Raw genomic sequence first — 14,387 nt, 5'->3', positions numbered from 1 at the left:
ATCTTAATTCTGCACAATCTTAGGAAATTATTTAATCTCACTAAACCTCAGTTTTTTCATCTGAAAAAAATTGCACTAATAATAGTAACTGTCTCTTATGGTTAAAGATTGAGACGATGTACTTAAACTGCTTATTACTACAGTGCCAGATACATAGTAAATGTTCAAAAAGAGGTTAACTACCATTAATATTGTTTTCATCAGAGACTGTGAAACTTATCAGAAAAGGCTTCTGGACAGAATAAATTGATTGCGACACAGTGTACAGGTGAATTAATTCCTTCAAGGTTCATAGATGTTGGGGAGCAATAGGCCATCACTCTAACCAGGTGATAGCAGAGACTATTTTGGGCTGCAAGAATATCATCAAGAAAAGGGATGACTGCAGGTACTGGGCTGTCTCTGAACTTCATCCCCAGTTTTGCTGACTACCTACTCAGGAGGCAGCTCCCTTCACTTATAAAATGCTAGCTTAAAATTACATGACCTTGAAAATTTTAAAAACACATTTAAAAGCACAGAATAAAAGGTAACTTTCATAGGTAGGACCGATCAAGTTCAGCACTTCCATTATAGATATATGACAGTGTGAAAACTTTCTATTACAAAAGAACTAGAAATTCTGGAGACGAGAGCTAGGCCACACTTCATCCTCAAGTGAAAGGATGTGGTAGAAAAGAAAGCAACAGGGAGACCACAAAGACGTTTGTCTCTTCTTGGCTTTTAGATGAAGAAAAAAAAAGTTTTTAGCGAGAGTATAGCCCTTTAATACTGTCCTCCTGAAGGTTTGGGGTTCAAATTAACACCATCTATAAGGTGTAAGAACCCCCTCAGCTGAATGAACCTCAGGTTCCATATCACAACTGGATCTGTCATTATTCAGCTAAGGGTATCTGATTACATTTAAGATTATTTCTAGATCTCTTTCTCGAATGAACAACTGCCAATGAACCAGATTACTCCTAAACTATCGCCTATGATTCCTATAATTGAAAGTTGACTCATTACATTCAAATTGCCAGAATATCAAATAGTGCCTTAATGAAGAGGAAAGGCAATTTCTAAAAGTAATCTAACTTTCTAGGAGAATAAATTACCTGAACAGGTACTTTTAATGGTAGAAATAGTTTATTCCATTTATAAACTCTATCTGATCCTAACAAATATTAATTTAAAAGAAGACAAAATATCTTTACACTTAAGTATAAATGTTTGAAGTTTCATTACCTTCTCCCCTGGGTTGCTACTATAGAACATTACACACGGGTATAACTCTGCTGCATCCACATCTTCAAAAGCCAATTTGGGTTCCTATAGTGTGGCAGAGGAGACGAAAACACATTTTTTTAAAAAATATGGAATATCTAATTACATTAAGACTCAAAGCTCTTATGAGACAGAACACAATTTATAAGATCAAATCTCAACCCTGCTAACCAAGAAAATTCCACATATAACTAATGATGCTGATTTGTTCATCTGCTTCAAAAATCTTACTGGGAATTTACTATCTTTCTGTTGTTTCTGTGGTCCTGGTAAATACTAAAAGAACCAAAAGGTATTAGAGAAAAAGCAAAGGGTGGATAACGTATTAATTGAGTAATCAGCACTTAAATAACTGAGTTGAGTGTAAATAAAAAAGAAAACATGCAATGCTTGTCAATGAGTTTCAGTACCTCTCCATTTTTCCCAAAGGAAATGGTTCTGGCTTCCATGTCTAACACACAGGTAATGAAATCTCCTTGAGTAAAACTGGACAACGTCAGAGTCTGTTCTCCATTGTGATAGAGGTTACCACTGTAGGCCCGGTACAGCCACATATCGGAGGTAGTACGGTGGTTAAAGTCATGTACTGGCCAGCGAGAAACTCCAACACATGTGCCTTCATTACCTCTGTTTTCCTTCACAATGTAAAACTAAAATGAAAATGGTAATGTTCACTAATATCCAAAAAACTTGTTTATGTATAATTAACTGTATAAACCAATACTGGGGAATATGCTCACAAGTAACATTGATGCATTTATGGGAATACGATAAGTTCATTTTCAGCCCAAGTGAAAATAACATATAAATGAAACAATTTCATCATTTTATAAAATAAATGAAAATTCACTAGACTAGAACAATTCTAACTCATTAAAACATAGTTACAGTATTATCTGGAGAAAAGAGAGAGAGACAAGTGGGAAAAGATGGTGCTCTGGTGCCTGGTGGGCTACAGAGTTACAGGTGTTATGAAACAGCAGGTAAACTGCTATCTGTTGAGAGAGATAAAAGTTACCTATGGAATTCAAAAGTAATAGATCCAACCATAGGAGAGTTAGTTCACTGACTCCAGTGACTGCTTTAAGCCCTGTTAGCTAAAGTGAGTCAAAAAGAGGATAAAGTTTGTAGTGTGCTCTCTTGTAGGCGGGAAGAGAAAGGGGCCCAAACATCCTTATAAAAAGGCTTTGGATGGGCCAAATAATAAAAATTAACTTGCAATTGCCTCTCCTCTGGGCAGGAGGGGGAAGAGTTCAAATTTCCCTGAAGGAGAGTTCTGGGTAGATCAAAAATATTAGAAGTTTGTGTTGCTTTTTCCTCCAAGAGGAAAAAAAGATCAATCAGTTCCCAAAGCTGGAGCAAAGCTTTAAATAAACAAAAAAGAAAAAAGAAATGAAAATACAAACACCTCTCTAGATATTTTCTTTAGCCTAGATGCTTCCACTGCTGTAGCAGTGGTCCTGACCCAATGAATTACCCTAAATTTACTGCTAGGGCTTTGAGTAAACCTGAAATCTGAGGGTAAAAGTAAATTTTTAAAAAAAGCATTTGCAAGTGTTCTGTGGCTACTGCATCTGGATGTATGATGAAAATTGATGTAAAATTAATAAATCCTAAGGGATCATCCTGATCAGTGAAAGCTGCAAAAGAAAAATTGTTAGGGAGATCCAACTTCCATGTTTTCTACCACCAGTGGGTAAATTTAAACTCTTTTGAGTATTGGAGACAAAAATAAGTTTCCATAACTGATGATTTTTGCCTCTGGAAAAAGAGAGACCAAATAAAAAGAGTGGTAATCTCCAGAGAGAGATACACAGATACACTTTCAGAGTTTTAAAAAGCAGTTTTACTTGCCATTGAGTTCTTGTAAAATCTGATATCTGACTCTTAGAGGCTAATGATTTTCCAACCTAAATTTTGACTGGCGAAATTTGGACTCTAAAGACTGACAAGGCAAAAAAACAAAAACAAAACAAACAAACAAAACCACCTACAAAAGTATTAGTTGTCACTTTGACTTAAAACACAGCAGTTTGGTCTTACAGGCATCTATGCTTCATTGCTGCCAAAAAAGTTGCTTAGCTTTTTAGAATCCTGAATTTATAGATCCTAATTACCTGGACCTGACTCTAATCTAAAACCTGAAATTATCTGCCTTGGGCTGTTTCAACCTAACATGAGCTATGCTCAACTTAAAAGCAGAAACTGGCCCAATGAACAAAACCTAAATTCTGGGACTGTTGTGGATTTAGGACTCCTCTGTGGGGCCAAAAACTATGAAAATATCATCGATTCTGCTGGACTGTCCAGATCACTTGCAGATACCCCTGGGTAAGGGCTTTTTCTTTTATGGAACCATCTAAATTTGAACTAATTGGCTCCATATTTCTGACAAAGAAAACGATTATACTCCTAACTTGCAATTCCTGCTCAAAATAGAAAGTTGGAGGAAGGCATACCCCAGGGAGTATAACCCTGCCATCCACTCTTAATTAACTGGACTGTCAACCTCTTCTTGGGGACATCCCACTGCTGTTGACTTATGCTCAGGTTTTTGGATTAGTTGCAGTTTGCAACAACAGACTGATAGCTTGACTACATGTCACATCTTTCTTCTGATACACTTATTTTACTAAGGCCTTTTATTAAAAGAAGCTCTCGCAGAAAGAGATTTATCTTTCTAGGCTGCTAACTAGATAAATGATTAGGATAAAAGAGGAGGTTTTTAAACTTTCTATTTTGAAATAAAAAAAATTTTTAACTGGGCTTTTGTCCTGACCAATCTCCCAACTAACTCTTCTGGTTAAGTTGTATGAAAATGTTTTTGTGTGAAAATTCTTTTGTCCTTGCACCCAACCCTTCTGGACAAAAGGTCTAAATGAAGACAAAAAAAAATGATGGAAAAAATCTGAAGTTATAATTACTAAATGAGACATACTGATTTTAGAATAAGGGGGGAAAAAAAACAAAAACCCAGACCCTTGGGAAGTGTGGAGGAGTGGGGAAGGCATTAATGATCTTTGTTTTTGAGAACTGCTTCTCTTTAGAGGAGAAAAAAATCCATATTGTCTTGAAGGCTACTGAGAGTACTTCATATTCAACCTGACTGCTGAGCCTCCCATTACAAATGACAGGCTGTAAGAAACAGGGGGTGGCTGGCCCCAGCACCTGCACATTTCCAGCACACCTCTAGATGTCATCATGCTCTTCAGGCAGATAAAGTGAAGTCAGAGAAAAACAAAACCATTTAAATGATTGCCTTTAGGCAGTATCTGAGTCCCACTGACTCTAGATTATTCAAACTGCACTGGGAATAGAGAGTGGGGGGCCCTCTGGTGGAATGTCACAATGGGGCCCTGTTAACATGTTCTGCTTAACCTGATTAGGGGTATCCTAACAATTATAAACTCTTTGTTTCCAGGGATAGCATGTATGCCTTCTAGAATTGTATTTCTTGTGTATACACCCTATCATGACACTACCTGAGCCCTGGACTGGCCAGAGGTGTGCTGTGCTGAACTGATGCCTAAGTGAGTTAATATAAAAAACTTAAAGACAAATCCACATGACTTTCTATGACAGACATTTATGGTTAATGAGATTTGTTTTTAACTAGCTAAGTCTAAAACCACCAAGGAAGCATAACTGAAGTCAATAGTACAGGCTGGTCTCACCCTGTTGCCTGGCGCCCTACTGATAATAATATACTATATTATTTATAGTATATACTACACACATATATATATATATATGTGTGTGTGTGTATATATATATATATACACACACACACACACACACACACATACACATACACACACACACACACACACACACACACACACTATATAATTTTACTATAAAGAGACTATGGCCAAGAGCCAAGGGGGTCAACTGTGACAAAAAGGAATTAATATAGCAGAGACTGCCATCCATAGAAAGGCCTGCTTGCAATGTTGGTCCTTGGCTGGCATCTGGAACTAGAATGATAACCAGTTCCCTTCAGTGATAAAAACTTTACAAGAAGGGTAGCTCATTGTGCCTAGGCTGTTTTGTACAACGTTATAGTTTAACATAAACACCTGCTTTCCTTCTGGGAATCTAAAATTTTAGTGTACGTCAGAGGGTGACCAGCACCCAATAAAAATCTTGGGCATGGAATCTCTAATGGGCTTTCCCAGGCAGAAACATCACATCATTATTGTATTTTCATGGCTGAGTATGATCTCTGTGATCCCTCATGAGAGGGATTATCATAATTTTTTAACTGTTCATTAAAAAAAAAATTTCAGGGGCGCCTGGGTGGCGCAGTCGGTTAAGCGTCCGACTTCAGCCAGGTCACGATCTCGCGGTCCGTGAGTTCGAGCCCCGCGTCGGGCTCTGGGTTGATGGCTCAGAGCCTGGAGCCTGTTTCCGATTCTGTGTCTCCCTCTCTCTCTGCCCCTAGCCCGTTCATGCTCTGTCTCTCTCTGTCCCAAAAATAAATAAACGTTGAAAAAAAAAAAATTAAAAAAAAAAATAATAATAAAAAAAAAATTTCAGGTAACTTTAGAAGACATTATAGAAGTTACAAAAATAATAGAGTTCCTGTATACCTTCATTCAGTTTCCATTTATGTTAACATCTTACATAATGATAAAACATTTACATATGATTTTTTTTTTAAGTAGGCTCCATGCCCAACATAGGGCTTGAACTCACAACCCTGAGATCAGGAGTTGCAAGCTCTACTGACTGAGCCAGCCAGGCGTCCCTACATATGATTTTTTTTTTTAATTTTTTTTTTTTTTCCAACGTTTATTTATTTTTGGGACAGAGAGAGACAGAGCATGAACGGGGGAGGGGCAGAGAGAGAGGGAGACACAGAATCGGAAACAGGCTCCAGGCTCTGAGCCATCAGCCCAGAGCCTGACGCGGGGCTCGAACTCACAGACCGCGAGATCGTGACCTGGCTGAAGTCGGACGCTTAACCGACTGCGCCACCCAGGCGCCCCCCTACATATGACTTTTAAAAAGTTTTTGATACACATTTTTGGTAAGAACATTTTTTGGTAAGGACTAAAACACAAAATGCTAAAAACTACTTGGAATTCTACATACCTTCCACTGATAGCATCCAGAAGTTACTCCAGTTGATGCCAATCCATATCCTTTTCCTCCACTGCCATGAGTTAAAATCTGTCCATTCTCCACTAGACAACACTGAGCTTTCTCTGGATCAAAGGATACTTCTTGTATAGGAAGATTCTCATCTTCTTCCTCTAACTCTCCCTGCTTCTACCAAAAAGGAAGCTGGGTCAGTATTTTGGAATAATTCAGATCTCAGTTAATATATATTCTAAGACTCTTTGGTTTTATTTCACAAATATTTATTAAGTATCTACTATGTACCAGGTACAATGTAAGCAAGGAAACTCAATGATAAATACAGCGGGGTCCATGCATAAAGCTTACGGTCCAATTAGGGTCAAAGAAATAAGTACCACCAGTACTGTGGAGAATAACAAGAGTTACATGCAAGTATTGCAGAAACAAAAAGGTTTAAGTGTCTAAACATGCTCGGGAAAGAGAAGGAAAGCATTCAAAAGAGGAGGACTTCTGAGGTGAGTCCTAAATGATGAGGCATTCAGCAGATGGTCAAAGAGGAAGACATTTAGGCAGTATATAAACCATGGTGCCAAGGCATGGAGGTACAAAAGAGTTCAGTGATCTATGGTAATTGTAAGCAGTGTGGAATGTCTAGAGGATGAGACAGCAAAAAAGGAGGCTAGAAAGAGAAAAGAGAACATCATGGAATGTCTTGAACGCCATTTTAAGTTTGAACCTAACAGATAACAGGGAGTGCCTACACAAATTTACATAGAGAATCTCTAATCAGATCTGTGCTTTAGAAACATTGTTCTACCAGGTGTATATAGGATGAAGGCAGAGAGATCAATCAGAAGATTATCACAAGAGTTCAAGTAAAAAATACTGAGAACTTGAACTTATTAATTCATTCAATGAGTATTAAGTATCTACTACTATACCAGGTCCTATATATTCAGCAGTATATTAGATAGATAGAGATAAGATCTCTGATCTCACAGAACTTATATATGTTACATATTATATATTATATATTAATTTAAAAATATGATATATATTATATTTATTAACTATAATATATTATATCTTATATATATATTAGAACTTACATTTTAGAAGGTAGAGATAGAAGATAAATAAAAAATATCAGGTAATAAGTGCTATGTCAAAATTAAAGCAAATCATGTAACAGAGTATGTGACAACTAACTCTAGATTGAGGATAAGGAAAGGACTCTCTGAAGTGATAATTGAGACCTGAATAGTAAGAAGGACTTGACATCTGAAAAACCTATGGGGGAAGTACTCTAGGTAGAAAGAATAGCCATGCAAAGCATAAACGAAGGAACAAACTTAGTGTGTTCAAGAAACAGGAAGAAGGCAAGTTGTTCTGAGTGTAGTGAGCAAAGGGGGGAGAACGAATAGTTCTAGATTTTATCCCAAGAATGATGAGAAACCAATGGAAGGTTTTAAGCACAGTACCAACATGACTTACAATTTAAAAGATCATTCTAAATCCCATGCAGAGAAAGGACTATAGGGAATTAAAAATGAAAACAAAAAGGCCATTTAGGAGACTACCACATAGTCCAAGTCAGAGATGATAGTGGCTTGGAACAGGGTGATGGCAGAGAAATGAGGAGGTGGGCAAATTCAAGTTATATTTTACAAAGGAAACAATAGGACTTGGAGATTGTATAGCAGGAGAAAATGGGGGGCGGGAGGGTAGTGGTGACAGAAAGAGGATAACACCTAGGTTTTTTTCGTCAAGTCACTAACTAGGAAGATAGGAAAGCTGAGGAAGGAACAGGATCTGATAGAACTAAAAATGCTATGAAGTATGAGATGCCTACTAGACTATCATTCAAGTGGTAAGGCAAGTAGAAGATGGATATGGTAGCCCAGAATTCAGGGAAAATGTTAGAACTGGAATTAAAAATTTGGGAAGCAACAGCATATGTGTCTGAATAAGGTTTTGTTGGGTGAAGGAAAGGGAATGGGGATGATGGTGAGAAAAAGAAGGGGTCTTGGGAGGCCTAGGGATAATCTAACACTTAAACAGAAGAGGGAAGAACCAATATAAAAGAATGAGAAGAGGTCACTGTACTGAGATAGAAGGAAAACCAGAAAAAGTGTGGACTCAAAAAACCAAGAGAAAGATTAAGGTAGCTAAATGAATGGATTTAAGAGCTATATAGGAAGTAAAATTAATGGGGCCCAATGACTATGTGGATCAGGAGACATCAGGAAAATCCAGAATTCCCAAGAATTCAGGTTTGAAATGCTATGTGAATGATGGTGCCATCAATTAGAAAATGGAACAGGGAGAAAAGTATAAAGATTTGATGGGGAGACACCCGAGCTAGCATTTAAGTTTGGAAGGCACTGCATACAGGTGAAAGTGGTCCCGGATATACTGAGGCTGTTGGAAAAGCTAAGACTGGAACTCTGAGGGCCAGCAGTGTTTGGGATGGAGGCTAGGAGAACGTGGCACCAAAGAAGAGATGCCTCTAGAGGGAACCAAGGATGGGCAGAGGACTAGCGATGTAGAATAAGGTAGTTTTGAAAACAATAGAAGGCTAGAGTTTCCAGAGATGGAGTAAGATGTGGACAAAAAAGTGTATCCTATATTTAGCAATTGGCACTTAACTTTGTCATTTAATTTCGGTGCTCTGATGGAAGATCAACAATTGAGTTGAAGAGAAAATGAGAACTAAGGAGTGGCCCCAACATGTATAAAATTACTTTTTTGAGAAGCTTAGCAATGAAAGAAAAGACAGGAACACGGGAGGCTTCTTGGTAAAAAGGAGTTTGGGAGGGTGGGAATTAGAGATGTTTATAAGCTGAGAAGAAAGAACCAGTGGAGAAGAAGAAAGTGCAGAGAGAATATGGAGTAACTGGTAGAACCAAGTCCCTCAGAGAAGAAGGGATCCAGAGACAGGAGACAGGGTATTTACTTGTGTGGTCTAAAAATACCTTTTTGGAAGAATCGCTTACCTGTAACTTTATTTCTTGTTCTTTTTCCTTTATCTGAATAGCATGTTTGGCCTGAGCAATGGGTGTCTCCCACATACAGTCCGACAGAAGGGAAAAGAGGCGTTCAACAACCTATTTATTGAAGGAAAAAGAATGATGAAATTTGTAAAGGTGATTTTAAGTAATATTAGAAAAGATAAATCATGTAAGTAATACTAAGCCACATGTAAAATTTCATCATACCAAAGTCAACAACTACTTTCAGTGGTTGGCTGTAATTTAAATATCTTGTTTCTAGAAAGATCATTAATCCACTAGAAAGTGGGTCCCACTACCCTCATGTTTCTTCGCTACATGGACATCTGAGGAAGACACACAACCTCACACACTTCTCTCTCTAAAGGCCCAAACCTAGGAAGAAATTCCACAGATCTTCCTTTCCTTCTGACCTTTTAAGTATTCACTATCTCCCTACTCCTCACACCCATAACTTAATTTCTCTTTCTCCTTGCTTGGAAATTAAATAATAAAGCAATTTCAGAAGGAGAAGTCTAGCTATTAAATAAATGATACATTTACAACTGAAGAGACTATAATTTAGATTTTGGAAAAATAATGTTACAGATGTGAAAAGTATCTTCTAATAGCTTTAAAAATAGAAACCTGAGCCATTTGATCATCTTCTACGCCAGATTCACAAGCTGGTAGCACAGCCTCAAGGACATGAAGTGCAAGGAGCCTTGTTCTTAGGTTACCAACGAGAGGAATACCTGGGGAGGGAAAAGACATTTTCTTATTATCAGTGTGACTTAAATTTAAAGTGTAACTGAGGGGCACCTGGGTGACTTAGTTGGTTAAGTGTCTGACTTTGACTCAGGTCATGATCTGATGGTTCGTGAGTTCGAACCCCATGTAGGGCTCTGTACTCCAGCTTGGAGCCTGGAACCTGCTTCAGATTCTGTGTCTCCCTCATTCTCTGCCCCTCCCCTACTTGTGCTAGGTCTCTAGGTCTCTCTCTCTCTCTCTCTCTCTCATTCTCTCTTTCTCAAAAATAAACAAACATTTTTTAAAAAGTGTAAATGGGGCACCTAGGGGTTCAGTTGGTTAAGCGTCTGACTTTGGCTCAGGTTGTGACCTTTTTGAGTTGGAGCCCTGCATCAGGCTCTGTGCTGACAGCTCAGAGCCTGGAGCCTGCTTTGGATTCTGTCTCCCTTTCTCTCTGTCCTTCCCCCACTCTCACTTTCTCTCTCAAAAATAAACATTAAAATTTTTTTAAAAGTGTAAATGAACTTCTTGAATAAACATATTTGAGGCTCCTAAGCATTTATGGGTGGAATGGACAACACTTCAACCTATTATCACAAGAATTCTGGACTCAGCCCAGACCCACTAATGTACATGAATATTCATGTTTACGTCTCAGTTTTTCTGTATATAAAAGGGAACAGCACTATAATAACTACCTGTGCCAGGTACTATGCTATGCATTTCACACACATTAACTCTATTGATCTTTATAAATCCTACATCACATCCCTGTTTTACTGATGAGGAAAGTGAGGCTGAGAGAAGCTAAGTAATGTGACCATAGCTCAGCAGAGGCAGAAGGAGAATTTTAAACAGGTCTGTTAATCTCTAAAGCTCAGGTTTTCATATCCTTTCATTGCTTCTCCATCCATGCCTTGACTGCCTCACAGAGACTGTTCGGATTAATGGGGAGTAAGCAGTTTGTACTTTTCTGAACTAAGCAAAAGCAGAGTCAGAATAATGATGCTCTTTTTTATACCTACTACTACAACAAAACCAGTTAAAAATAAATGAATATCTGTTTTTTTCTTTATGCTCCAAGACTTTAATATTATATAAGCTTCACCTTATTAAATGAGAAAAAAGCCTGTTATAAGTTATACAAGTTAAGAAAAACTAGCAAAGTATATTGACAACGTATACATATAAAACAACATGTACCATGGAAAATTAAATTTGTTTTAGCCTATTTAAGAAAGACTAGGGATGATAAAAAAGTTCCAGAATGGAGAGTAGTAATGGTTGAGTAACACTGTGAATATAGTGAATATCACTGAATTATACACTTAAATAATTAAAAGCTGTACATTTTATATTTTACACCACTGCAAATTTTATATATATTTTACCACAATTAAAAAAAAAACTGTAGGGTGGGGCACCTAGGTGGCTCAGTCATTTAAGTGTCCGACTTGGGCTCAGGTCATGATCTCATGGTTCATGAATTTGAGCTTCACATGCCTCTCTCTCTCTCTCTCTTTCTCTCTCTCAGTTCTCTGCCCCTCCTCCGCTTGTGCTCTCTCTCAAAATAAATGAATAAACTTAAAAAAAAAAAAAATTAGGAAAGGACAGTAATCTATGAAGGCTGACCAGACTTTTAGACTAAGAACCTGGAGTTAAGCTTATTACATAGAGCTCACATAGACAGCATACAATCAGAAGTTACAATCAAGACAACAGAAATCATGTTATGATTATAGAGAACGGACAATCAGACCTGCATTTTGATAATCCAACAAGTGACATCAAAATCTGCACCAATTATTAAACAGGATGTTCTCTGCTTATTTTTATTATGGTAATCCAAACAAATAGAGCCAAGTTCTCTTTAGATTAAATCCATAATCTAGCCTGGTGCTACTTTCTATTAATTCCTATCAAATTTTACTCCTGAAATTGGACTTTTCTTTTGACCGAGTAAGTACTCAGAAAACAAAAGTCTTGAAATCAAGGTCAAATATTCAATGTTGTTAAAGTGTGGTATTATCTGAATAAAATACACGTAATGTATAAAAACACTCTAAAATAAGGCAAAAGTCATATACCTGAAGAACACTTCTGAGATGCTATGTTTAGAAGCACCTCTGTCCATTTTGGGGAAGCCATTTTTGATTGAATTGCTTTTGAAGATACAACTCTGCGAAGAAAAACTAAAAAATCCCCCAGATGCAGTTCTGCTGCATGTTGTTTCCTAAGAGCAGCTGAAGAGGAAAGAGAAAAGTTTACATTACAACCAAAAATCAACAGGAAAAAGTCATACCAAGTAACTTGCATTTAGATTGTAGTTAGCCCAAACCTAATTCAAAATCTAAGTTGTCAGTTGGCTGCTGAATTTTTAAAACTTAAAGAACATTGGGGCGCCTGGGTGGCGCAGTCGGTTGGGCATCCGACTTCAGCCAGGTCACGATCTCGCGGTCCGTGAGTTCGAGCCCCGTGTCAGGCTCTGGGCTGATGGCTCAGAGCCTGGAGCCTGTTTCCGATTCTGTGTCTCCCTCTCTCTCTGCCCCTCCCCCGTTCATGCTCTTTCTCTGTCCCAAAAATAAATAAAAACATTGAAAAAAATTAAAAAAAAAAAAAAAAAACTTAAAGAACACCATGGGGAAAGGTCAGAAAACAAAGCCGAACTTAAAAACATTTTTTACATCTGTGTACAATAATAGTGAGGTTGCTAGAACAAAGTATGTGTACTTGGTTTTGTGCATTTTTTTTTTACTGCTATTTTAAAATGCAACAGTTCTCTATCCAAGTCTAGAGTTCTATGAGGTAGAATCTGAGAGAAATGGTCTGTGAACCCCCTAAAGTTGTATGAAAACTATGTGTGCATTTGACTAGTAAAAGAGTTCACAACTTGATTCACATTTTCAAAACGTCTGTGACCTCCCCCAGCCCCATCAAATTAAGAATCACATCCCTAAAGAAGACTTTGTGTTTTCAGATTCTACAAAGAAACACATTTCTAAGGCTGTGTCTGGTTTGCCTGAGCACCAACTCCATGTATATCTCTTATATAAACTTGCTCTAAGCAATCTTCTCGGTTTTTCCACCAGTATCAGTACCGGCTTCTCTCCTGTCGCCCCTCTCATAGTTTCCCTCCACCCTGTGCATTTTTAGGCCAAAGGACTATCTGCTCTTCCTGTAACACACCACGTTCTATCATCATCCACCACCTTTCATACCCTCTCAGCCTGGCAAATCCTACTCAGAGCCAAGAGGAAGAAGTATGCCAGTGAGGCAGTTGCCCAGAATATCAATCTCTACAGGGCACTAAAACATACAAAATCATAATGATTTGGAGGCAAGTATTATACACAGCATTCCTTTCAGGGAGATCCTGGCATGTCAAATTAAGGAATACACAGACGAGTCACTTAGGAGACCCCCGCACCACGGTCACCACACTTAAATGGCCAGCAATCTACTTTCACAGACATCTTGTCATAACTAGAGGACATCTGTTCTGCTGAGATGGGTGTGCATGTCTACGACAGAATTAGAACGCTGGTGACAATGAGAGACAATTGTACTCCTCTGCTACAATTCTTCTACATGGTCCTCTACCTCTTCTTTACTTAAATGCTAATAAGCAAATATTTTTATAATATCAGTTTGAAGAATATAAAGTTATTAGCCTGAGATGGATACCCACATACTACTCCAACCCTGTTCCTACACATTCTTCAAAATCCAGTTCAAGAGCTACCTCTTCTATGAAGCCTTCTCTCTTGGTAGAGATCCTTGGGAAAATCTGTTATGAGGGCTCTATCCTACTCCCCATCCTTACTCCCAGCAAGTATCTCTGTAACATGATACTAAATTAGTTAATTAGTTAAATTAATTAAGTTTGGAGACCTTAAATAGAAAGATGGTTAATACAACTTGGAGATGGTATGTGTTTCAGTACCAATACCAGTTTGAAATCAAAGGTACACCTTACTTTCAGTTAAGTATTTTAGAGTGTCTGTGGGGTTTTTAATAGCTGGCCACCGTTGACTTGCATCAGTCTCACTCCCAGCCATCCCCATGAATAGAGATGGTGCAACAGCCCTCTCTCTAGGACGACCTGAGGGGAATGGATGTGAATCCCATCTGCTCTTACACCTGCTGAGATGCACTTACGGAAGAAGTGCTTCTTTCTTTACTAGATATGGAAGGGCCCAGTTTTCCTAGGGGCCTATAAGTTGAGAAGTAACTCTATTAGGTCTTCCCTGCTGTCCATATGTGCAGTACTCAGCACAGAGTGGTGAGAAACTATTA

At 38.1% G+C, this 14,387-nt stretch overlaps 1 protein-coding gene across 11 annotated transcripts in view; it reads right to left on the bottom strand.

Moving 5' to 3' along the window:
* Positions 1-14,387, bottom strand: part of HERC1 (HECT and RLD domain containing E3 ubiquitin protein ligase family member 1) — a 194,690-nt gene that overhangs the window by 62,017 nt on the left and 118,286 nt on the right. For 10 of the 11 annotated variants that reach the window (XM_030317961.1, XM_030317966.1, XM_030317963.1 and 7 more), the window contains exons 31-36: positions 12,179-12,334; positions 9,990-10,096; positions 9,348-9,458; positions 6,364-6,540; positions 1,677-1,916; positions 1,228-1,311 (exon numbers count right to left, since the gene is read on the bottom strand). In XM_030317961.1, coding sequence (XP_030173821.1) covers positions 1,228-1,311; positions 1,677-1,916; positions 6,364-6,540; positions 9,348-9,458; positions 9,990-10,096; positions 12,179-12,334 — 875 coding nt within the window. The remainder of the gene's footprint in view (positions 1-1,227; positions 1,312-1,676; positions 1,917-6,363; positions 6,541-9,347; positions 9,459-9,989; positions 10,097-12,178; positions 12,335-14,387) is intronic. The other variant, XM_030317965.1, reaches the window with a different exon arrangement.

This window comes from Lynx canadensis, chromosome B3 (genome assembly GCF_007474595.2).
Source record: "Lynx canadensis isolate LIC74 chromosome B3, mLynCan4.pri.v2, whole genome shotgun sequence".
NCBI classification, from domain to species: Eukaryota; Metazoa; Chordata; class Mammalia; order Carnivora; family Felidae; genus Lynx; species Lynx canadensis.
The sequence above is the reverse complement of the archived record's forward strand: the minus strand, read 5'-3'. Positions and strand labels throughout refer to the sequence as shown.